Raw genomic sequence first — 25,944 nt, 5'->3', positions numbered from 1 at the left:
TTGACACAACATTGTAAAATGATTATAAATCAATAAAAAATGTTAAAAAAATAAAATTAAATAAAATACTAAAAAAAAAAAAAGATCAACCAAGATAGATGAGAATATATGGAAAACTTGGAAAAAGAAAAGCTATGGGAGTAGGACAACTATATAGTGTGGTGCTGGCTCACAAAAACAGATTCAAAGAGCAATGCTAAAATAGATCCTACTAGATAGGAAAACAATATATATATGTTTATATGAACATATATTATATATATATGAACATCAGAGACCAGTACTAAGCAGATAGGTTATATTTTATTCATAAACATTCAGAGAAAAAGTATCAAGTATAGATACCTCACACTGTACACTAAATAAAAAATTAAATGGTCAAACTAAAACTAATTCTTTTTAATGAGAAACATTTAACTCATATTGGGAGAAAGTTTATCTAAGTAAAAAAGCAATAGAACGGGTTAGAGAGATGTATGCATGTATCAGAAATAGCTACTATATGCTTAAGATTTGTGTGTTTTATTATGTGTAAATGTTACATCAAAGAAAAGATAACGAAAAAAAAGAATATGTGATTTTACTCTATATGAAAAGTAGAAAATCTCTAGAGACCACGATAGATTATTTAATAAATAAAACTGGGACACTTGGTTAACTATTTGAAAAAATAAAGTTATATCTGACTTGAAAAAGAAAAAAAAGGACATGATGTTTTTCATGCTGAAGTAATCAGGAGGAGCAGTAGAAAAGAAATACTGCAGATGAGATTGATTTGACAGTATAAACTCACGTGGGTTTTAAAATGTAATGAATAGATTTCAAGGGCAAGTGCTGGAGGAACAATACTTTCAGTGAATACAATGAGGAGCTACAATCAATTATAAAACATAATCACCCTATTAGAAAAATGGACAAATAGACATCAAAATTCACAGTGAATGAAGTATAAAAACTTGAAAACATAAGATAGAATCATCTGAAAGAAATTTCTTTTTTAATTTTGTTTCTTTATTTTTTTGGTGGGGGGAGGTAATTCAGTTTGTCTGTTAATTTTTACAGGCGGTACTGGGGATTGAACCCAGGACCTCATGCACACTAAGTATGTGCTCTACTGCTTGAGCTATACCCTCCCCCCATGAAAGAAATAATTTTTTAATGTGAGCATATCTATATATTTGTCTTGATAAGAGAGCATAGTTTAAGCATTCTTCTGTCTATAACACTGAATATCAGGTAGCCATGTAAAATGATGTTTGTAAAAAGTGATTTAGACACTTGTGATAAGTGGCTGCAACAGTGTCTGACACGTGGAAGGCAGTGAGTTGCCTGTGTGTGTTATAAACAGCCAGTTGGCCAGTTCCCCTAATTTACTAAGATCTCTTACATATCAACAAACAGAAATAACCCAATTAAGAAAAAAATGGTGAAAGACATCAGCAGTTATTCACCAAGGAAAATAAACAGTCAGTAAACATGAAAAGAAGTTCAACTTTACTTAATGAATAAATGAAAGTTAAGGTGACAGTAAACACTTTTCTCTTAGAGTAAAACAAAAAGTTGTTAGTGGATATTCTGATATACTTGCATATACAAACACCCTCAAAGCAACAAAGTCTGATACCTGGTGTGGCTAGTGTAGACTATAGTTAAGAGGACCTGCAAGAACACAGAGATGTAGTATTTTTTTTATTGTGTGTGTCATGTGTGTCAATAAAGACACCGTGGCAATTAATATATTAAAGCCTATTTTTACCTTTTTTGACTATGTATTTGAGAAGAAATCACCCATTCATACTTAAAGGACAGGTCTCTATATTGAGGAGTTTTTTTGTGTGTGTGGGATAGTAGACAGCCATCTTAATGGAATTTACTTTAATGTAAAATCTTAATGGATTCTTGATTTATTGTGATGGCCAGAACGGAGTGAATTTTAGGTGGTAAAAGCTGTTATCTACCAAAAATAAAAATATTACATAGTAAATTGAATTCCCTGTGGTTGTAGTCCTATTCTGTTAATAGTTTAAAATTTTATGTCATCATTTTCTTACACATTTTCTGTATTTCTGTAAATGACACCTGTTTTTTTGGAGAGAAAGAACTATGATCTTGGCTGTTAGACAAAAAATAATTTTCAGAATTGCTAATCAAAAATAAAAAGTCTAGAGTTGGACATGGGGGAAAGGTGAACAAGTTCTGAATACAAAGTAAAAGAGAAACTCTTGAATTTAGCAATTATCCTAAAACCACACCACTTCTGGTAAAATTGAGGGTGACTTCTCTGAATTTAAATTTTGAGTTGAAACTTTATAGGAATTTGTCAATATATCTGCTTTTATCTAGACTAGCTTTAAAGTTTGATAGATAAAGTATTTTAAGTTGTCACTTCAAACTGGGGGGAAAATCTAAATGTTCAGCAGTTAGGAAATGGCTAAGAAACATTTATTTGGTAATACAGTGGATTTTTAATATTAAATCTGTAGATTATTTACATAGAAGAATCTCATAAAAAATTAGTCAAAAGTGAACAAAAAAGATTATTGTATAAATAATTTGAAATTAATTTTAAAATTCAAGAAACTGTTGAAACATTCTTGAGTATTTTACAGTGAAGTAATCCTTTGAATTATGGTTTTCCTTCTGGTAAAGCTGATTGTTTTTAAAAGGATCAAGTAATAAAATATGTATTACTACATAATACAAATGAAATTCTAATGTTTTTGACCTGGTCTTTAACAGTAGTTGTGTGACATGTTGCAGCATATCTATATACGGTTTACTCATGTGTTGTTACTGCACCATATGTCTTTTCTTCATGAAGGCATCATCTCTTTCAACATACAAAATAGCAGAACAAGATTTTTCATATTTCTTCCCTGATGATCCACCCACATTTATCTTCAGTCCTGCTAACAGAAGAAGAGGCAGACCTCCCAAACGAGTATCTATTAATCAGGTAAGTAGAGAATAGAGAAAAACTACATTGTGGCTCTTAATACAGTTAATCAAAATCAAGAGTAGTGTTTGGCTCTCCTCACCCCTGTAGCCTGTAGGAAGGAGCACATTCCTTCACACACAAAGAAGGTACATAGTATAGAACTGCCCAGCAGTGAGGCTTGTAAAAGTTTCAGCTGTGAATTAGACATGGCTGTCACGCCACTGGGATTTTATATCAAAGTGGAAGCAAGCATATAAGCAATTAGTAAAATGTAAAGCAGTATGAAACACAGGAAATAAATTATGTAATTGAAATGTAAAGACCATTTAAAATATAAGAGTTAATCAGCCATAAAAAAAAAAAGAATGAAATAATGCCATTTGCAGCATCATGGATGGACCTAGAGATAATCAAGTAAGCCAGAAAAAGAAAGGAAAATTATATGATATCATTTATATGTGGAATCTTCAAAAAAAAAGAAAAAGACACAAATGAGCTTATTTACAAAACCAAAACAGACTCACAGACATAGAAAACAAAGTTACTCACAGACATGAAAACAAAGGGGAAAGGGTGTGGGGAGTTTGAGATTTGCAGAATACCAACTATTATATAACTAACTATATATATAAAATAGATAAACAACAAGGTCCTACTGAATTGCATAGGGAACTATATTCGATATCTTTTAATAGCCTATAATGAAAAAGAATATGAAAAAAAGAATATATTATATATATATAAAAAACTGAATCACTATGCTGTACACCAAAAACTAACGCAACATTGCAAATTGACTCTACTTCAATTAAAAATAAACGTATTTTTTAAAAAATGAGTTAATAATGTTACAATTAAACAGGTTAAGGACCTTAATCTCCCAAGAAATGAAGTAGAAATAAACTTTAGATATTGTTTAACATTGGGCACAAAAATGTCTCTGACATGTTTTTTCTCTGCCTGGAAGATTTTTTTAATAATGCGTATTTTTAAGGCTCTCTTTATATATTACTGATTCTTTTTCCTGGGAAGTTTTTTTTATAGAACTATAGAATTAGTTCTATAAATTAGTAAAAATAGAATTAACTCACATTCTGTATGTTACTATGATTAGAGATACTAAGAGTTCAGTTATACTTTAGGATAAAAACCTCAGTATAAAGAAAGTATAATTAATAGGGCTTTTATATTTTTTGTGTTTTATTATTACTGTAAGAACAAAGCAGACCATTGTTTTGTAAAAGTTGTAGTTCTGTAACTTTAGTTTCTTGGTTTTTTTGTTTTTGTTTTGTTTTTTTTTAGGAGGACAGTGTTGCTAATAAACAGACTATCACAGGTTATAGGAACAAAACTACTAAAGAAAAAGATAAACTTTTGAAACAAGAAGAAATGAAGTCGCTGGGTGAGTTTTAACATTCTCTCTGAAAACTATTTAGTTATAGGAAAGATTGTTTCTCTGTACCCACGTAGGGGTTATTTCTAAAATGGCATGTTTCTGGGGGGTTTTTTTATGCATAGTTTTTCCCCCTCAGATACCAATTGATTTTTATGGTAAATAAGACCTCTGTTCATCTCCCAAAATAATATTTCAAGGTATATAGCATATCCCCTGTTAAACTGACCTAATGCTACATTAAAATACAGTTGGGAGTTTCTAGGCCTTACAAACTGTTCTGGGCCATTTTGTTTTGATTCATGCAGCCTTATAAAACACTGCTTCCCAGGTGTGACCGTACATATAAATCACTTGGGAATCTTACTAAAATGAAGATTCTGAATTAGTAGATCTGGGTGGGAGAAGAGATTTTGCATTTCTAACAAGGTAATACCTTGTTGCTGGTCTTAGGATCACACTTAGAGTAGCAAGGCTTCCAAAGGCAGATGTATGTTTGCAGTAGTTTATCTTAAACACAGTCAACTAGCTTTCCCCATTTTAATCACCTGCTGACTCCCTCCAGGAATTTACAACCCCTGTGAGTCTCATGATATCATTTAACCTTAAGGTATTTCAAGGATTCTTTTGTTACATTACAAAATATGTTATTTTCTGTCTGTGTACAGTTCTAAGTTTGACCTTCTCCACAGCTTTTGAAAAGGCTAAATTAAAAAGAGAAAAAGCAGATGCCCTAGAGGCAAAGAAAAAAGAAAAGGAAGATAAAGAGAAAAAGAAGGAGGAATTGAAAAAAATTGTTGAAGAAGAGAGATTGAAGAAGAAAGAAGAAAAAGAGAGGCTTAAAATAGAAAGAGAGAAGGTATTTATTCAAGTATATTAGTTATGCTCTCCACAAATAGTAAATAGTGCTTCACATATTTAAATTTACAGTTAATTTTCAAATACTTTTACCACTTTCATTCACATTTATAGTTGTGCATAGAGCACTGATAAACAGTATTGGTTTATCTCTCTAATGCTTTGGAAAATTTGATGAATGATTTAAGGTTCAACATATATGCATGCCTTTACCCCTCAAAGCCTCTCTAAAGTACAATTCTGAAGTTGATTTTCTTCATTATTTAGACTTACATATTTAGGAAAGACAATACACAAAGAACTTTCAAAAGTGAAATACATCATTAGAAAAATACAATAAAATTATGATTAAGAATTGCTACAGTGTTCTTATTCTCTGTGTAGAATAAATTATCTGTGATAATAGGATATTTCAGCAAATCTTGGGTTATAATCTTCAGTGGAAGATGCTCCTCAGGTAATTCTATAGCTGGTTTCTTCTAAGGTCAGTCACTGTCATTGGTTTTCTTGGATATTCACAAGTGGCCTTAGGTGATCATGTCACACATTGTGCTCATTTAAATTACATGTATTTCTTGAATTATTTCAAATAAGTCCTTACGGTAGGGATGGGGAGTGTCTAATACATGTTTACTCAAGAAAACGTACAGAACAAAAAACACTACTTTTAATCTAAATGGTAACATTTAGAGATAGCGTTAACACTTGGATTAATTTATTTGTAATCTTTATTACGGGCCTTAAAGAAAAAGATCCAGCATTTATAGTTTTGTATATATATATTTTTTTATTTAACATTATTATAAACATTCCTTCATGTTACTAAATAAATTAAATAAGCAAGGTGAAATTTTCAGTAACTACATATAATACTTAAAGAGATGGGTAAGCAGTTTATAAATTTTTGCTCATAAATGATAATACTTTGTTCAGATTTATAAATAAAAATATTTCCTGGTTTTGGATTATGTCTCTGTGTAAATTTGTAGAAGTAAAATAACAGGTCAAAAGGTAAGAACATTTTAAAAACTTTCTATACACATATTTGTTTGCCAAACATGTTGTATTTATATATACTCTTAGCAACAATGAGTGAAAATACCCATCTTTTTACATCCCACAAGAATTATTTGGGGGGAGGGGGAACTTATTTCAGCAGACCACTCAAAACACAGCTAGTAACTTCTGTTGCTATCTGGTTGTTTTATGTTAAATTTGGTAAGTGTACATCTGTTTCCTTTCAGTGTTGCTAAATTTTAAAGAGAATAATATTAACGTATATTAAATATATATGTTATTACATGCGTTAACATATGTATTGGAAAATAATTACAATAAGATATTTTATTTACAGTCTGCTTTATTAGAGACTTTTTAAGGTTAGTATTTATCTTGCAGTTTCAAATACCAGAATCAGGAAGTAAGGGTTTTAAAAGACCAAGTGAGCAAGAGAAATAACTTAGATTAAAAGAAAGAAAAGTCCACCAATTATATTCTAGTATTTTTTTACCTATTGTCCCCTCTTTGTGTTCCTAGGCTGTTTAGTCAGATTTAAATGAATCTTGAAAATAAATGTATTACAAATACAAGGGGAGGTTTTATTTTGGGTCTTCTAATAATTTCTTACTTCTTAAGTTAGGATCTGATTGATTTAAAGGAGAGCTGCAGGGTCAGATTGAATTAACATTTATGCAGGAGCTACTATGTGTCAGACTTTTTTTTATCTCAGTTCTATCAGATAAGCATTGTTTTGATCAGTAGTTTTAACACTTTAATGTGCCTCAAAATCACGAGAAGAGCTTACTAAAACATCAGTTCCTGGGTCCTAACCCCAGAGATCCTGGTTCAGTAGGTCTAGGGTAGAGCTCAAGTATTTGTATTTCTTCCTATTTCTGAGGTGATGCTGATGCTGCCTTACAAATTCTTATAAGAAGTTTTATTAACCTTTTGTTTTAGGAAAGAGAGAAATTACGTGAAGAAAAGAAAAAATATATGGAATACTTAAAACAGTGGAGTAAACCTAGAGAAGATATGGAATGTGATGATCTTAAGGTATAAGCATGTTTCACACACCTATGGAACCAGAGGAAATAGCCAATTGAGCAAATGCTTGTATTTAGAGTTCCATTGTTAGTATTTTATAACAAGCTTTGATAATGATTCTTATGCTGTAGAAATAATCGGTTGTTTGTGCTATCCTTGAAAATCCAGTAGCCTCTGGGGCCAGGCATGCTTTTTTTAGTTTTGGTTGATAGATTCTGCCCATCTCCAGAAGTTACCAAAGTATCCAAACCAAACTCATTCATCTCAGTTTAAAAGGAACCATTTCTACGCCAACAGAGGATGGATTAATTCTGTTCCATATTCTAAGGAAAATACTGCATTGAAGGCCTTATTGATGCAGTTAATGCCTTTACCTTAGAATCTAGGTTAGGAGTTCCCCTTAACTAGAAAATGTAGTCAGAAATACACTTCTGCCTAAAGCTATGTTGTTAGTTTGGTGAAGGAAAAATATCCTAGAGACCATGATTTAGTGAAGTGGGAATAAGGCCAGGCTCTATAATTTTAAAAGTTCCAAAGGTGATTGTGATAAACATCTAGAGTTGAGAACCACATGAAATAATTCTTACTAGGTAAAGAGTATATCATATCTGTCTTTTACAATTTTCTGTACTTAGTTCAAATATTTATATCAATTGTTTAATCTTGCAGGAACTTCCAGAACCAACGCCAGTGAAAACTAGACTACCTCCTGAAATCTTTGGTGATGCTCTGATGGTTTTGGAGTTCCTTAATGCATTTGGGGAGCTTTTTGATCTTCAGGATGAATTTCCTGAGGGAGTAACCCTAGGCAAGTGCTGTTGCTGTGTTACAGTTCACTCTAAAATTAGCGGCTTAAAGGAACAAATTATTTTCTCCCAAAGTTCTGTGGAGTCACAGGACCTAGCTGTCCAGTCTTCTCTTGGGGTCTTTCATGTGGTTACAGTCAGATAGCGACTGGAAATGGAGTCACCTGAAGGCGTACCTGGACAGATATTCAAGGTGGCTTCTTCACACTCATATGCCTGGTGCCTCAGTGCTCCTCCCCATGGCAGCGGTGGGCACCATCAGGGTGGCCTGCCCTCCTTATGCACAGCTGAGAGCTCCAAGAGGCAGGAAGCAGAAACTGCCAGTCTTCTCAAAGGCCAGGCCTGGAACTAGCCAAGCCTTTTTTCTGCCATATTCCATTAGTTAGGCCTGCTGGGATTCAAAGAGGTGAAGGAATAGACTCTTACTTCCTGAGGGCGGCATGGTATTTAAGTGCAGGGAGGGAAGGAATTGACATCAGCTATATTTGGAGACAAGGTATTTGTACCTTAATTTTTTTTAAAATTTTTATTTATTGATTTGTTTGGGGGGAAGGTAATTAGATTTTTTTTTTTAATGGAGGTACTGAGATTGAACCCAGGACCTCATGCATGCTAAGTATGCCCTCTACCACTTGAGCAATAACCACCCCCACCGTGACTTTAATTTGTGATTCTGTTTTGCCTCTGCACTTACATAATTTTACTTTGTATAAACATCATTTATAAGAGCTAAATTAGAACAAAAATGGCTTTAGATACCATTTTGGTTTTTTAGCTGACAAATAGTAAAATAATTTTCTTAAGATCCAAATAAAGACTCTCAAAGATGGAATTATAATGTCACTCTTATTTTAATGAATTTATTCTTCAAGAGGGGTTTCAGATTCCCTCCGTTTCCTTTTATGAACTGAGTGAGGCATGAATCATTGTGCCTTACAGATCAGGAAGGCCTAAATAGTGCTAGTTTAGATAAGAAGTTTTGGGTTAAGATGAATTAAATGAGAAACATTTATGACTTGAATACAATATGAGGATTACATCTAATGGTGACAGTTACCTCTTCTGTGCACTGTTTGGTAAATAGTAATGTCCTACATAGCTTATTAGAATAGAGGGACAACAATAACAAATCCTTGGCATTGTTACTCAAATTAGAGTAAATTGTAATTTTTAATATATGCCTTAATTTGCATCTCAAATTGAAACCTAGAAGAAATGTTAATCTACTAAGACTCATTTGACTTTCTTTGAATGCAGTGATTTTGGCTTATGATTTTATTGTCTTTTATTTTAATAATTATAAAATACTTTTTTAATTTTACCTTGAATAATACTTGGCTCTACTTTGATAAATGGGCACTTAAGAAAATAGTTAACAGGCTGTTGTTGATTAAAATGTTTATTATTCCAGTGGAGTTGTTTTTTCGCTACATGACCAGAACTTTAAATTCATTTTAAACATTTTATTCACAGAAGTGTTAGAGGAAGCTCTTGTAGGAAATGACAGTGAAGGCCCACTATGTGAATTGCTTTTTTTCTTCCTGACTGCCATCTTCCAGGCGATAGCTGAAGAAGAAGAGGAAGTAGCCAAAGAGCAAATAACTGATGCTGACACCAAAGGTCAGAGTTCTGTGTTACTGCTTGCTGGTAGTAGCTTTGTAGTGAAACTAATTTTTCAAGTTTTTTAAAAAATTAACTTGACTTTTACAGTTATACAGTATGATTGTTCAAGTTACTCGATTCTTGAGTCATGTACTAACAACACATTATCAGTTGCTTTATAAAAACTTTATTTTAGTGTATCCTGTTTCTGATGACCTTAAAAATACCTCCCCTCACCCCACCTATTCTATCTTGCTTTTTATTCCTTTAGATTTCATCTGTGATTTAGGAGCATTACAGATTTCATTGACCAGTATCTGTAGCTTCAAGAAACTACTAAATAACACTGATTTTTTTTTTTGCCTGCATCTAAGGAAATACTTTAATTGTTGTTAATAATACTTTAAATTGAAAATACTACTACTATTTTCATTTCAAATCTGATAGTTTTTAGATCAGAGTTAAGTTTAATTTTTTACTTTCACTAATTAGTTTGAACTAGAAATTTTGCTCTTCAAATTCTATGCAGTTAAGTATCTAGTGTCAATGTGGTACATATTAATGTAGGAATAATGCTTGGGGAAACCTTTTTTTATTTTTAATATAGAGTATGTTCACTGTTTTATTTAGGATTTATCTCAGTTAGAGAAATTGTTAAGCATCTATATTAAGAGGTGGATTTGACTTCCTGAATAATACTCTGAATTTTGCTACATATGTGATAGGACCATTAAACAATACTTTAGTGTATTGCATAAAAATTTACAATAAGAAATAACTATTTGGAGACATCTTGATAGCAGGATCTTAGTACAAAAAAATGGGACATTCCTCTATTCAGATAGTATGGTTGGCCTTAGATAATTTGAGCTAATTTCCTTTATGCCTGGTTGCTTAAGCAATAGGATAATGATGAGTACATATCCAGTGTTGGTTGTTTTTTGATTTTACAGCCTGAGTTCAAGCAAAATATATTCTCTAGCTTGACTGCTAATCACCATGAGTCCCTTATCAAGGCCATTTTAGCAGTGTGATCCTCATTGTCATCTCAGACAATTTAGTTAATTAAATGAGACTCTACTAAAGGGAAGACAGGAGAGTAAATCCATTCATAGAATATCTAAAGATTTTCTAAGATGAGAAGTACCAGCACTAAAGATAGATTATCTAAGGTAGACAATGTAGCATATATTCATTCTTTTAGCCATTAGGTTGTCTTAATGACCAGTAACATCACAGGGTTATTGACCAAATTCTGACCTTAATACAAGACATAAAGCTTTCTTTAATTCAGAATTGGAAGCAGGTGAATTTTGTAGTTTTGGAAGTCCTGATGACAAAAATTGGGGTCAAAAGGAAATTGTGTTGGAAAATCAGCTAGTGTAAAGGAGAGATACATGTAACTGTTGACTTTTGTATTGCCATTATATTTTCTACTCATGATTTGTTTGATCTGTAATTTTTATAGCTCTACCTCTATACAGGATTGTCTATAAAGTCTACCTCTGAATAAGCTGGCCATTAAATAAAGGTTTTAATGCTCATTTTGAAACTATTTTAATGTTAGGGAAGGGAAAAAGACTTCAGAATTTTTCACCTTTCTCTCACTTCCCTATTATTATTGGCCATGTTGTAAATGGTTATTTCTATTTCATTAAGAGCCCTGGACTGTTCCCCCAGGTATTTTTCATGTTTTCCCATCTCAGTAACAAAAGCTTTTCCATAGTCTTCCTAAAAGCAACTGAATAGTCAAATGGGATTTTTAATATTCTTTTACTTCCTCATTATCTGGTCTTATTATATAAGGTGGTTCTTGCTATTTTTAGAAATGGGGAAATTGGGCAGAAGACAAAAGCATGAATTTATCATAGTGATGAGAAAACTGAGGTTCAGTAAGGTTATTTACTGATGATCATATAGATGGTAAGTGATCACATAGCTAGTAAGACACTATATATTCGTTGTTTCATTTAATCCTCATACCACCCTGTGAGGTAGATGTAATTCTTTTCTGCCTTTAACATATAAAGAAACTTAGACTTAAGGAGTTGAATTAACTTGCCCAAAGACATATGGCTAATAAGAAAGTGATGAGATACAAATTCGGGCACCCTGGTCTAGACAGAGCCTCATTAAACTACGTTAATATTGCTTTATAACATTGCAAAGAAGTAATTATCTGTCTTCAAGAACATCTGATTTCTTTGACCTTTAATCTCTGTTTTTATATCAAAACTTGGACATTTTGACCAGTAATTTTTTAACTCTTACATTAAAAATATCAATTCCTCTCTTTAGTCTTACATTATGAACTTAAACACCCTTTGAAGTACGGGAACAAGATCATCCTCCTTATGTAGAATAATCTCATGTAGTTGATGAGATGTTGCTGTTTAGTATTGAAATTGTGTGTACCTAATTCTTGATTACAATGATGATAAATGTATCTGTCTCAGGTAGTAATAACATAAATGGTTCATTTTGGTATGATGTACCAAAGTGATTGTCTCTCAGCAAATCCTCGAATTATATTTGCAGTTTCTTGAGTGTGCCATTTGGTAGATAATTGAGTTTAAGAATACATATTTTAACATGTTAGTTTAATACAACTAAAAGTAAACTGTCATTTTGTTGGTTGTCCATTTCTTAAGGCCTTTATAGCCTTTGTCCTAGGAAACTATAACTTACTATGTGTAAAATAGGCTGAATGTGGTGATTGCTGCAAAGGAAGAGAGCCAGGACACTCGTACAGCTCTGCAACTAGGACTGTTACTAATTTTAGAGTGCCTATTAGTTTTAAGTTTGTTAGGCTTTATATGTACAGTGAAAACTGAAACAGTTTTAGGTGTAATATTTCCCTGGTGAGAAAGAATATAATGTCTGTCATTTCGACTAGATTCATGGCCTGGTAGGAATAACTACCGCATACATGCAACATTTACTCAGATCACTTCTCCTGTGTAGTATTACTTATGCTTTATATGCCATAAAATTGTCAGTGATTGTAATCAGACATAATCCTAGGGCTGCCTTTTTCCTTTAGTATAAAGGACAGCGGTTCTGTTCTCTAAGGTTCATTTTTTTAGCTTGTGAACTTTGGAGAGGGAATCATACAGTAGAAAGCTAAAGAATCACAGAACCAGGTAGCCCAGTGATTTTCCATCTCTAATCTGTGGAGTATACAGGTTGTACAGGGATTCCTCCATTCTGCTGCAAGGTAGTTGGAAAGATGAATGGGCAGGTCTATCATCTCCATATCCTACGTTAATAAGGGCATCTTTTATCTCGTTTATATTAGTCTTCCAAGAAATATTTGAAGAATTTGAAAACTGCTGATCCAGACTACCCCTTTAAGAATAATGAAGCCGATTAAATGACTTGTCTAAAAGCTACATAACTAGGAACTAGGGACAGGCAGAGCTAGAAATAGAATGTACATTATTTGACTCTTAATCTGAAGTGGTGTCCACTGTACTGTGATACAAAAGAAGAGCTTTTGTAAGCTTAAAGTTTTTTCATAGGTGACAATTTAATTTTTTTGTTATCTTTGTCAGGAATAATTGTACATTAAATCTTTAATTAATTACACACTAATTCTTTAAATACATTTGTGCCAGTAGATTTTCTCTTTAGTCCTATTTGTAAGCTAAGCACTATTTTCAAAGCTAAAACAATTTACTTAGAAAATACAGGAAGATCTTCCTATTGGTTCTTGGATCAGAGAGTTTTCAAAATGAAAGCAGGCAATTTAAATGAAGACGATAGATCTATGGTTAAGTGACACTAGTGCTGTCTTTAAGTTCTTTTAGCTCTTTTTCTGTGCTGATTTTGTGATGATTACAACTTTTATTTTGTTATGATTCAATCCCAACTATTTATGAAAGATTGGGTATCTTCAAATAGATTCTGATTTTCAAAGTAGAATTTTCTAAAGTTGTATTTAGCAAGGAGATTTGTTTTTCATTCTGAAGTGCATTTTACCATTTTTTGGAAATGTATGTGTGTCTTGTTGGTAACTTGGAAGTTGTCTTCTCTATGTTAAGTAAGGGAAAATTTAGTGTATAGTACATGTCTTGGGATTCATAGTTTTAGGTGGAGACTGGGCAGAATGTGAATGATGCTTGTTGTACCTAGTGTTGGTTCTTTTGAGGTTCCTGAATTTTAAGCTGTTTGCTGTTTCTTTCATCATTTTAAAAGGGCATTATTCCCAAATATTCAAGCTTTGATTTGCACTAGAATAAAGTATTTATTTCCTTAAAGATTTAACAGAGGCTTTGGATGAAGATGCAGACCCCACAAAATCTGCACTGTCTGCAGTTGCATCTTTGGCAGCTGCATGGCCGCAGTTGCACCAGGGTATGTGTGGGTTTTATTTTTTTGATTGGCTTTTTATTTTTAATTTTATAAAGGTATATTTTACGCTGCTGAGGATTTATTGTTTATATTCTAAATGACTATTTCCTTTTTAACAACTGTAGGTTGCAGTTTGAAAAGCTTGGATCTTGATAGCTGCACTCTTTCTGAAATCCTCAGACTACACATCTTAGCTTCAGGTGCTGATGTAACATCAGCAAATGCAAAGTACAGATATCAGAAACGAGGAGGATTTGATGCTACAGATGATGCCTGTATGGAGCTTCGTTTGAGCAATCCTGGTCTAGTAAAGAAACTGTCAAGCACTTCAGTGTATGATTTGACACCAGGTAAACTTTGCAAGTTGAAACTAGTGTAACCTGCTTACTTCCTACCCTCTTATCCTCTTATGCCAAGAAAACTAAGTAGCTGATGATAAGTTTTAGATGATATTCAGTTTTAAAAGAGAAAACAGTCTCTAAAAACATTGTTGGAATTCAGATAGTACCTAGATTGAAACTACTATTGTTACTCATATTAGCTTTAATTATTTATGGTTTTCTTTCTTTTTCATTTGGATTTTGTATTATTTTAGAAGTTTGTGGTTAGTTTACTACATCTACTAAGTTAAGTAAGATAAATGAGAATTAGCGAGCTTTCACCTTTATATATTAGTATAGCTGAGGCTGCTGAATTCTCATATTTGCTTGAATAAGTGAGATATGAGAAACAGTATATAAAATTAAGATGAAGTTGTTTTTCACTTCCTTTTTTAAATAAAAATTATAATGTACAAATCTATGGAATTTAGTTTAATATGCTTATTTAAGAGAACATACAATGAAAGTAGAGTATCTTAATTCCTAACATTCATATAGTTTTTGTAATTTATGGTAGTGCTTTTGTGTAGTCTTTTCAGAGTAGCAATTTGCCTATTGCCATTTTTTTAAATTCATGTGGTTAATAACTTAGTTTTGATTTGAACTTTATACATAATCCTAAAAATTAAAAGTTGAAAAATAATGCTTTGCAATTAGAAAATTTTTCATGTTTGTTTAACTAGTATATAAAATAGTCATTAGTATTTGAAATGCCTTGTTTATCACATAACTGTTAAATTGGATTCAAAGTTGCTTTTTTCCAGTGACATACCATCAACATGTTTAATCGTGAAAGACTTTTCCCTATTTTTTGTTAAGCATTTTCACACTGAGCCACAAACTTAAAATTTTCTTGTCCTTGATAATCCAGAAGTTATTTACCAATTTTTGACAGGAGAAAAAATGAAGATACTTCATGCTCTCTGTGGGAAACTACTGACCCTGGTTTCTACTAGGGATTTCATTGAAGATTATGTTGACATCTTACGACAGGCAAAGCAGGAGTTCCGGGAGTTAAAAGCAGAACAACATCGAAAAGAGAGGGAAGAAGCAGCTGCTAGGTGAGAGATAATTATCTCAGTTGTGCTGATAAAAGCTGTTTATTTCTTTGCATCTAAAACCATATTTCTCTTGTAATAACCTTTAATGAAAAAGAATATGAAAATGAATATATGTGTATATATGCATGACTGGGACATTGTGCTGTGCACCAGAAACTGACACAGTGTAACTGACTATACTTTAGTAAAAAATTTTTAAAAATAAAAAAGGAAAACCATATTTCTTATTCGGCTACAATGTGGCATTGGCTCATGCTGTTTGATGGCTTTACTAAGAAATTATGAATAGATTACAACTACATTATGGTTTTGTGATAACATTTGGAGCATTTTTTATAATTTGATGATGAAAAGCAAGATACTAAAATTTAAAAGTATGGGACAGACTATATAATACTTTATTTTAACTTTCAGAATTCGTAAAAGGAAGGAAGAAAAACTTAAGGAGCAAGAACAGAAAATGAAGGAGAAACAAGAAAAACTAAAGGAAGATGAGCAAAGAAGTTCAGTTGCAGGTGTATCTATTGGGTATGGTTTGAATTACACTGCTCATTTGGCTTTGTATAAAGAATAAAAATCAGCATCTTAAACTCTGCAGTGCTTTCAAAATTTTTAGAAAACTAGTTTTCTGTACGTATGTAATAGTGTCAAAAAGCCTGTGAAGTTTACATATAGACAGTCCTCAGATACACATGTGTTATGTTAAAAAAAAAAAAGTACTCCTAGGGAGTCTAGAACTCATTTTCTCATAGAATTGATGTTATAAATTGTAATTTCTCAGAAAACTTTCAATAGGCTATTTTTAACTAGTTTCTAGCATTACCAGTAGTATCTCCCCCTCCACCAACATCATCACAGTTGTACACTGTGTTTCACAGAGCTCCTTGGAGCCTATTGAGGAATAGAGATGAGACAGGAGGTTTTGGTAGACGGTGTAGGGAGAGGATGTCAGCATCCTCTGTTGTTAGTTAAATAGTTTTTAGTTACTTAAATAATTTAGTGACTGCCTAAGTATTTTATTGCATTTCCAAATATTAGAGATACAGATTAGCTTGGAAGACAAGTGGGAATTTTTCCATATTGCAGATGGCAAATTATATTCAAATTTAGCAGAAATAATCATTTTAAAATAAAATCTGCAAAGGAAGTTCTAAACAAAAATCTCAGTATTCCAAATTTAATGTATTGACTAAAGTTTTATTTATTTTATAAAAATTTTACTTATAAAAATTTAGTCAATACACTTTTGATTATACTTGCATGTAAAAATACCTAAGTCTTAAGATCATAGGTCACAAACTTGCAACAGCTGTATTTTCCAGGGCCATCAGTAACACTTTAAGGAATTGAACTTGGATGCCTTAAAGGAAGTTCATAGATATGACACCTAAAGCACAAAGGAAAAATAGATAGTTAGACTTCATGAAGATTAAAGAACACTATCAAAAAAGTAAAAAAAAGAAAAAACCCAGAGAATGGGAAAAAAATACTGCAAATTGCATATATGATGGTTTAATATCCAGAATATGTAAAGAACTCATACAACTGAATAAAAAAAGGACATCTCAATTAAAAAATGAACAAAGGATTTTAATGGGCATTTCTCCAAAGAAGATACACAGGAAGTACACAAAAAGATGCTCAACATCATTAGTCATAAAACATGTGTTGGTGAGAGTGCAAAGAAATTACAACTCTCATACGTTGCTGGCAGGGATGTATAAAATGGTGTGGCTGCTTTGGATAAGTTTGGCAGTTCATCAAACAATTTAAACTGTGTGTTACCACATGACCAGCAGTTCCACTCCTAGGTGTATACCTAAGAGAACTAAGAATCTATGTTTACCCAGAAATGTACACATGAAAAAGTTCATAGCAGCATTATTCTTAATAGCCAAAAACTGATAAAAACCCAAGTGTCTGTCAATTGATGAACAGACAAACAAAATGATATACTCCTTTTGTGTTAAATCCATGTAACGTTTTTCAGCAGTAAAAAGGAATGGAATTCTGATACATACTACAATGTGGATGAACTTTGCAAACAATATGCTCAGTGAAAGAAGCCAGTCACAAAAGGCCATGTATTATGTGGTTCCATTTGTAGGAAAGGTCCAGAATAGGCAAATCAATGTAGAAAGTAGATGAGCAGTTACCAGGGCCAGTGGGGAAGAGGAAATGAAAATGGCTATGTGGTTTTTCTTTGGGGATGATGAAAGTGTTCTGAAATTAGATAGAAGCAATGATTGCACAACCTTGTTAACATACTGAAAACCACTGATTGTACACTTGAAAATGGTGATTTTTTTATGGTATGTGAATTATATATCAAATGTTTTTACATTTTATAAACTTCTCCCAATTATACTGAGGTATAATTGACATAAAATAATTGTATTCGTTTAAGGTGTACAAAACAATGATTTGATGTATGTATATATTGTGAAATGATTACCACAGTCTTGTTAATATCCATCACTTCTCATAGTTACAATTTTTTTTCCTTGTGATAATTCAACTTTTAAAAAAGGAAAAATAGGGCATGTTATAGATCCCACCACTTTATATCTTTGTACTCATCTAGCCTCCCTCATTTACATTATCTCTCTGGCTTCTAAATACATTTGAGTTTGCAAAACTTGCTTTGAATGTAGAACATAAATAGTGGAATTTGTTTCAAGTTTCATACAATGTTATTTTTAATTTGGACAACATAATAGATTAGGTAAAACATCCACATTGTGTTCATGCTGCCTAATAACTGTTTCTGAATTTGTCTAGTTCTCTCCTTCACTGCTTGTCTATTTATCTCCTTTATGCTCTGAGCCAACGTCACCTCCCAACCAGCTACGATATTACATTGACCTCTTTACTGGCCTCCCCTCAACTACTTTCTCTCCCACATGATTTTCCACATAGCAGCCAGAGTGGCTTCTAATCATATCCCTCATATCATTTCCTTTTCTAAACTCATCCTCTTTTTTCCCATTGCTTTTTGAATAATGTCCTATGTGGCTCAGTATGATCTAGCCCTGCCTTTTCTCATTCATATCTTAGATGACTTCTTTTTTTTAATGTTCTTCTATAGCTCCTTTTCTCTGGAGCCCAGTGCCTTTGCATATGTTATTCCCTCTGCTAGAAATGGAGATTTTCTTTTACCTGTCTGTCATCTCACCCCTCCCTAGTCTCCTTAGTCTTGCAGTTTAAATATCACTTCTGCAAGTAAGCCTTTCTTGATCCCTGACACTAGATTTGGTTCTCCTAGAAATGCTTTGGTAGCACTTTGAACTTCTTTTTTTAGTATTTATTACATATTTTAATTTTACAATGGTTTATATAATTATCTGTTTTCTCTACAAGACTGTAAACTGTGTGTCATCTTGCTCACTACTTCTGAGCATGATGCCTGGCACTTTACTTAGGCAGGCAATAAATACTTCATGAGTGGAATTATATATTCATTAATAAATAAAATTTTTATTTTTATCTTTAAGGGAGGAAGAAAGGGAAGATTTTGATACTAGCACTGAGAGCAAAGAAATAGAGCAAAAGGAACAAGATCAAGATCAAGATACAGTCACTGAAGATGAAGATGACCCAGGATCACATAAAAGAGGCAGAAGAGGTAATACAGAATTTCTTAAGGGCATGCTTGCTTATTTTTAAACAGGCACTTTATTAACTCACTATTCTGAAATAATAGATTACTTCCATTTGTGATTCCAAGGTGTGTTTGTTTTTTAAGTGCCCAGCTCATAGCTTTGATAAGTTTTTTAAGTGGTGTTATGAAATTACCGTAGTATATTTACGATTAGATCTTTATTCACATGTCATTTATACTTTAGAGAAAACAGACAATATTCTTATCTCTTTAATGGGACAGTTTCTCATCACTTCAACTTTTGGTTGGTCAGTGAGTTTTGTTGAGTTTTTATATTTACTACTTTATGTTAGACCAAATAGAAATTTTTATTCTATAACATAACTCATTCAACATGCATTGTATACCTCTTAGACGCTAGAGATACAAAGATCAGTAATGCTTATAATTGGTGTCCTATTGCTGAGAATGGAAATCTCTGCTTCCTTAAAATAATTTCATAACTTGCTAGATCAAAGGGAATATATTTTTTGGAAGCTTCTGAGGATCTCTTACCATCTTCATTTGGTAACTATTAAAGGAGATCCTTAAGTTTATTCTGTTCCTGTAATTTAAATAGTATCTTTTTTTCCCAACAGTATTTTCTAAATGATTATTAGAAGTAAAAAGAAAACATCCTGCATCATGGAAGCTATATTCTCTGATTATGATGCAGTTGATTTAGAAATCCAAAACAAATAAACTTCATGTTATTAGAGTATTAAAACATACCTCTAAGTAATGGGTCAAAGGAGAAACCATAATGGAAATTAGAAAATATTTTAAACTAATTAATATTGCATATCAACACTTGTTAGATACAGTCCCTCTTCTTAGAGGAAAATTTATATCTTTATTACATGTTAGGAAAGGAGAAGGCAAATTGAGCTAGATATTCATTTAAGAAGTTAGAGGTAGAAACTAGAATAATCTCCCCAAATATAAGGAAACAACAGATACGAGTAGAAATTAATAGAAAATAAAACCGCAGTAGAGAAGAACGACAAAGCCAAAAGTTTGTTCTTTGAAAAAAGCACAAACTAGACAAACTTTGGTTGCAACTGATTTTTAGGAGGGTGGGGGGTCACAATGAACCAAATTAGGACTGAAAATGGAAGTAACATAACTACAGACAGAGAAGAAATTTGAAGACAAGGGGATAACATAACAATTTTATAGCAATAAATTAGAAAATAGAGGCCAAAATGAGCAAAATCCTAGAAAAATGGAAATTATAAAAATAGAGTAATGAAAAAAAATGTGGATGGTCTTAAAATGTTAAAGATCTTGAATTAGTATTAAAAGTTTTCCTATAAAGAAATTATCAGTCCCAGGCAACTTTATGGTGAATTCCACCAAATTTTAAAGAAGCAAGTAATTCCAATCTTATACAAACTCTTTCATGCAAAAGAAATAGAAAGAAGAAACATTCCCCAACTATTTAAGCAATTTGACAATGACTGAAACAAGAGAGAAGTCTAATTCTTCAACACAGCACAGAAGGCCAGGCAGGGCACCAGGAATCCAGGCTCCTTCTGTCTTGTTGGTGCTCTCATCCTTAGGGTTTTGCTGCCATCCTCATGTTCCAAAATGATTTATCACCTTGTCTCCATTCTAGTTGGACAAGGGGAAGAAGAAAAAGAAGCACAACCCAGAGGTCACATGTAATTCTTTTGCTCCCATCTCTTTGACCAGAAGTTTCTAATGTAGCCATGCTTACCGGGGAAAGAGGGTCTGGGAAATGCTGTCCTTCTTTTGGATTGCTAGGTGCCTGCTAACAGTTAAGTGCTCTGTTACCTTAAAGCAGTGGTTAGTAAACTTCAGCCCACTGGCCAAATCTGCCCTGCCCCCTGTTTTTATGTAACCCATGAGCTACGAAGGGTTTTTACATTTTTAAATAGTTGGAAAAAATTAAAAATGGAATAATATTTTGTGGCATGTGAAAATTATATGAATTTCAGACTCAGTGACCACAAATAAAGTTTTATTGAACATAGCCATGTTCATTCATTTATATATTGTCTATGGCTGCTTTCATGCTACCGTAGCAACGTTGGGTAGCTGTGACAGAAACCATATGGCCCACACAGCCTAAAATAGTTAGTAGCTAGCCCTTTATAGAAGTGTTTTGCTAACTCCTGCCTTAGAGGAAGGAATGAGTCTATGTTGCAGAATAACTAACAAACTCTGCCACACTCTCCAGTATGGAGATGGAAGATTTTTGTGTGGCCCCTTATATTTAAGTATACCAATTTCTTTTCTTTTCTTTTTTTTTAAGATGAAATTTTATTGTTTGTTTGTTTGTTGTTGTTACTGGGGGGTGGTAATCAGGTTTATTTATTTGTTTATTTTAGAGGAGGTACTGGGAATTGAACCCAGGCCCTTGTGCATGCTAAGCATGTGCTCTACCACTTAAGCTATACCCTGCCCCCTAAGTATACCAATTTCTTACTAACATAGTATTATAGTCTATTCGTGCTGCCATAACAAAATACCACAGACTGGGTGGTTTAAACAACAAATTTATTTTATGACAGTTGTGGAGGCTGTAAGTACAAGATGAAGGTGCCAAAAGGGTTGACTTCTGGTGGGGCCTCTCTTAGCTGGTGATAGAGCCTTCTCACTGTGTCCTCACATGACCTTACCTCTGATGTGGATAGAGAGAGTACTTTGGTCTCTGTTCCTCTTCTTTAAAGACACCAGTCCTATTGAATTAGGGCCCCACCCTTCTGAATTCAGTTAACCTTTATTACCTCCTTAATGGCCCTGTCTCCAAATACAGTCACATTGGGTTTAGGACTTCAGCCGATGAATTTGGGGCTGGGTTGGGGCAGTGGAGAAGCAGGGCACATACAATTTAGTCCATAACATATAGTAACTTGGGGTACCTTGTATTTTTTGTAAGGAAAATTTAAAATATGCTAATGGTGATCAAATGTTGTTTCAATTATAGGGAAAGGGGGACAAAATGGATTTAAAGAGTTTACAAGGCAGGAAGAGGTCAGCTGTGTAACAAGAGAGCCTCTTACTGCTGATGAGGAAGAAGCTTTAAAACAAGAACACCAACGAAAAGAGAAAGAGCTCTTGGAAAAAATCCAAAGTGCCATAGCATGTACCAATATCTTTCCCTTGGGCCGTGACCGCATGTATAGGCGGTATTGGATTTTCCCTTCTATTCCTGGATTGTTTATTGAAGAAGATTATTCTGGTCTCACTGAAGACATGCTGTTGCCTAGACCTTCATCATTTCAGAATAATGTACAGTCTCAAGGTCCTCAGGTATCCACTAAAACTGGAGATTCTTTGATGTCTGAATCTACCTCCAGCATTGACCAAGGTCCATGTGATGATTCTGTGCAGCTGCCAAAACCAGTGCATAAGCCAAATCGGTGGTGCTTTTACAGTTCTTGTGAACAGCTGGACCAGCTTATTGAAGCTCTTAATTCTAGAGGACATAGAGAAAGTGCCTTAAAAGAAACTTTGTTGCAAGAGAAAAGCAGAATATGTGCACAGCTAGCCCATTTTTCTGAAGAGAAATTTCATTTTTCAGGTAAATTTTCAGTGAAACCTTTTTCCTGTATTTTTCTTTCCCAGTAATCTCTGGTTCAGGATTAAACAGTTTTCAAGCTATTAGAGCTATATTGAAAACACCTTCTCTTTCGTTTGGACTATGTTCTCAGTTCCTAAGTTAGGGAAAGTTTGCCAGTTAGAGAAATAAGGTTTTCTAGATTCCATTGGGTTCCAGTTGGATTATGAGAAACACATCTAGCAATATGAGAAGTTATATATTCTTCCTGATCTCATTTCTTGATCAGTAGACTGAATACCCAAGGTACTGAGGTTACCATCAGTTTTTGAGACCTAATAGTGAGGCTCAGGGTCCAGGGACAGGTTTGGTTAGTTGATCACTTCTTTGGAGATGGGCTGCAAGGGCCAGTCAGGTAGCAATGTTTCCTATTTGGTGGCTGGTCTATTGATGACAGATAAGAGAAAGCAGTAGGCATTTTTAGGTGTAAGGTTTTGTATTAAGAAATGAGATTCTCTAGATAGAGAACTCTAAAATTCAGGGGCATATTATTACCATGACTACTTTAGTTCTCTTCAGGATTAAAAACTGTAAATCACAATTCTTTTCTTAACAGCTTTGTTGAGGTTTAATTCATACACCATACAATTCACCCATTTAAAGTGTACAATTCAGTGGTTTTTCATATATTCATAGATATTTATTTGCAACCATCACATAGTCAATTTTAGAACATTTTCATCATCTCAGAAAGAAACCCTGTACCCTTTAGCTACCACCTCCCATAGACATAAGCAACCACAAATCTATTTTCTGTCAGTGTAAATTTCCCTGTCTGAACATTTTATATGACTGATATCATATAATGTATGGTCTTTTGTGACTGGCTTCTTTCACTTAGCATAATGTTTTCAAGGCTCATCCAAGTTGTAGCGTGTATCAGTACTTCATTCCTTTTTATGAACAAATAATGTTTATTGTATGTATATACCACATTTTACTTATCCATATGTTACTGATGGACATTTCTGTTGTTTCCACTTTTTGGCTATTATGAATAATGCTGCTATGAACATTTGTGTACAAATTTTTGCCAACATGTTTTCACTTCTCATATATACTGAAGAGTAAAATTACTGGGTCATATGGTAGTTCTGTTTGAGGAATTGTTTGAGGAACTGCCATACTGTTTCCTGAAGTGGCTCACAATTCTATATTGAAGGTTAAAATTTCTTCATGTCCTTCTCAACATTTGTTATTATCTGACTTTTTGATTCTAGACATTCTAGAGATGTGAAGTGGTGTCTCATTGTGGTTTTGATGTGCATTTCCCAACTGACTAGTGATGTTGAGCTTCTCCATGGTCTTATTGGCCATCTGTATAGCTTCCTTAACGAAAAGTGTGTTCAGATCCTTTGCTCGTTTTTTAACTATTTGTCTTTTTGTTAAGTTGTAAGTGTTCGCTATATATTCTAGATACAAGTCCCTTATTAGATAAATGATGTGCAAACATTTTCTCCTTTTTTTATGCAATTGAGGATTTACTAAGTGTTTTTATTATCTCATAGTCATGTAGTCACATGGGTAATTGTATTTTTAATAATAAAATCATAATAAAGATATTTGATAATTATTTCAGACAAATTTCAAACTGATAGCAAACCTACATGTAGTCGGGGAAGATCTTCCAATACCTATGATCCATCTCAGATATCTGCAGAAAGGCAGCTTGAATTGAGGCTGAGAGATTTTCTTTTGGATATTGAAGACAGAATCTACCAAGGAACATTAGGAGCCATCAAGGTTTGTATCTGTTTCCATTTTTAATTTACCTAATTATCAGAGTTTTGGTCATGTTTATTAACATTTGATATAGGGCATGTGTGTTCTGAATAAATACCAGGGAGATATATATATTTTTAATGAAAACTAAGTTTATTCCCCTGTATCAAAATATTTATAATTAGACAGAAATCTTTTAAAATATACTATATGACTATCTGCTTTCTTAAACAGAATTTAATTGAACATAATTGACTTTTTTAGTACTAATTTTTAGTACTTAAAAAAAATCTGTTTTATGGTATTTTCATCCGAGATGTTGAAATGTGTAAGGATATTTTCTTCTTCCTTGACTAGCTCCTGCCTGCTCTGCTGAGTCTGGTTTGTTTATTGGTTTCTTTGTTACCTTTTTAAAATCTGTAAGTAATTCATGCTTGATGTGTGTTCTGTTCATTCCTTTGCTATCATCTGTCACTTTTTTGCTACTATCAGGTTACCAATCTTAGAATTGTTTAAGATTTCCCTACCTAGACAGTAAGTTATTAAAGCTTCCATTTATGAATGATATGAATTCCATTTTGGCCACTTAGTAACCTTATTTTAGATCCCTTTTTGTTTTGTTTTTTGTTTTTTGTTTTTTAGCGGAGGTACTGGGGATTGAATAGATCCCTTTTTGATTCACAATCTGTTTTAGAATATTCATGAATTTTTCATATGTACATTGAGCCTCATACTTAGGAACAACATATGCCATTTTTCAGAGTTAGTAAATTTGAGTTTTGTTACAGGTTACAGACCGACACACCTGGAGATCAGCATTAGAAAGTGGCCGATATGAGCTGTTAAGTGAGGAAAACAAGGAAAATGGGATAATTAAAACTGTGAATGAAGACGTAGAAGAGATGGAAATTGATGAGCAAGCAAAGGTCATAGTAAAAGACAGGTACAGAAGGGATTCTTCTAAAATAATCATCACTTTTCCTTGCCATTTCCTTTTTTTTAAATAAATGTTTCTTTTTCTTCAGAAAATTGTTTTAAAATCTTATTGTGAGGACCTTAATATTTGTAGCCACTGAAATAATGATTTTGTTAAACCTCAGGTTCTCTGTTACTCCACTTAGTACTAATGAAGCCAAAGACAGTTTGTTAGGATAATAACAATTACTCAGTTTTTTTAAAAGTCTTTGAACTTAAAGTTTTATTAATCTCAGAAAGTAACTTTATACTATCCATTTTTCTATTCTGTAGGAAAACTTAGTAAACTGTAGTAGCCTGAACTATTATTTGAGCTATTAATAAGAAGCTATGTATCTACAGACAGATACTTTTACTTTTTCAGAGTTATTTTGGATACTGTCTGCCCTTAAGGATAAGTTTATTGTCTAGAAGGAAATGGTGGAGGGACATGATGCTAGCAATTATAAAACAGGGTCAAGGGGGAGGGTATAGCTCAGTGGTTAGAGTACATGCTCAGCATGCAGGAGGTCCTGGGTTCAATCCCCAGTACCTCCATTAAAATAACTAAATATATAAACCTAATCACCTCCCCCCAAAAAAAATTT

At 33.1% G+C, this 25,944-nt stretch overlaps 1 protein-coding gene across 3 annotated transcripts in view; it reads left to right on the top strand.

The window, feature by feature from the left end:
- Positions 1 to 25,944, top strand: part of BAZ1A (bromodomain adjacent to zinc finger domain 1A) — a 73,951-nt gene that overhangs the window by 34,663 nt on the left and 13,344 nt on the right. Inside the window, exons 6-19 of one of the 3 annotated variants that reach the window (XM_072962923.1) lie at positions 2,822 to 2,956; positions 4,241 to 4,340; positions 5,024 to 5,190; positions 7,146 to 7,241; positions 7,902 to 8,040; positions 9,512 to 9,658; positions 13,901 to 13,996; positions 14,119 to 14,343; positions 15,269 to 15,434; positions 15,849 to 15,962; positions 18,929 to 19,059; positions 22,028 to 22,624; positions 24,240 to 24,403; positions 25,171 to 25,325. In XM_072962923.1, coding sequence (XP_072819024.1) covers positions 2,822 to 2,956; positions 4,241 to 4,340; positions 5,024 to 5,190; positions 7,146 to 7,241; positions 7,902 to 8,040; positions 9,512 to 9,658; positions 13,901 to 13,996; positions 14,119 to 14,343; positions 15,269 to 15,434; positions 15,849 to 15,962; positions 18,929 to 19,059; positions 22,028 to 22,624; positions 24,240 to 24,403; positions 25,171 to 25,325 — 2,432 coding nt within the window. Of the gene's footprint in view, positions 1 to 2,821; positions 2,957 to 4,240; positions 4,341 to 4,999; positions 5,191 to 7,145; positions 7,242 to 7,901; positions 8,041 to 9,511; positions 9,659 to 13,900; positions 13,997 to 14,118; positions 14,344 to 15,268; positions 15,435 to 15,848; positions 15,963 to 18,928; positions 19,060 to 22,027; positions 22,625 to 24,239; positions 24,404 to 25,170; positions 25,326 to 25,944 lie in introns of all 3 variants that reach the window. The other 2 variants (XM_072962922.1, XM_072962924.1) reach the window with 2 other exon arrangements.

This window comes from Vicugna pacos, chromosome 6 (assembly GCF_048564905.1).
Source record: "Vicugna pacos chromosome 6, VicPac4, whole genome shotgun sequence".
Taxonomy (NCBI): domain Eukaryota; kingdom Metazoa; phylum Chordata; class Mammalia; order Artiodactyla; family Camelidae; genus Vicugna; species Vicugna pacos.
This window is presented reverse-complemented; position numbering and strand designations above follow the sequence as displayed.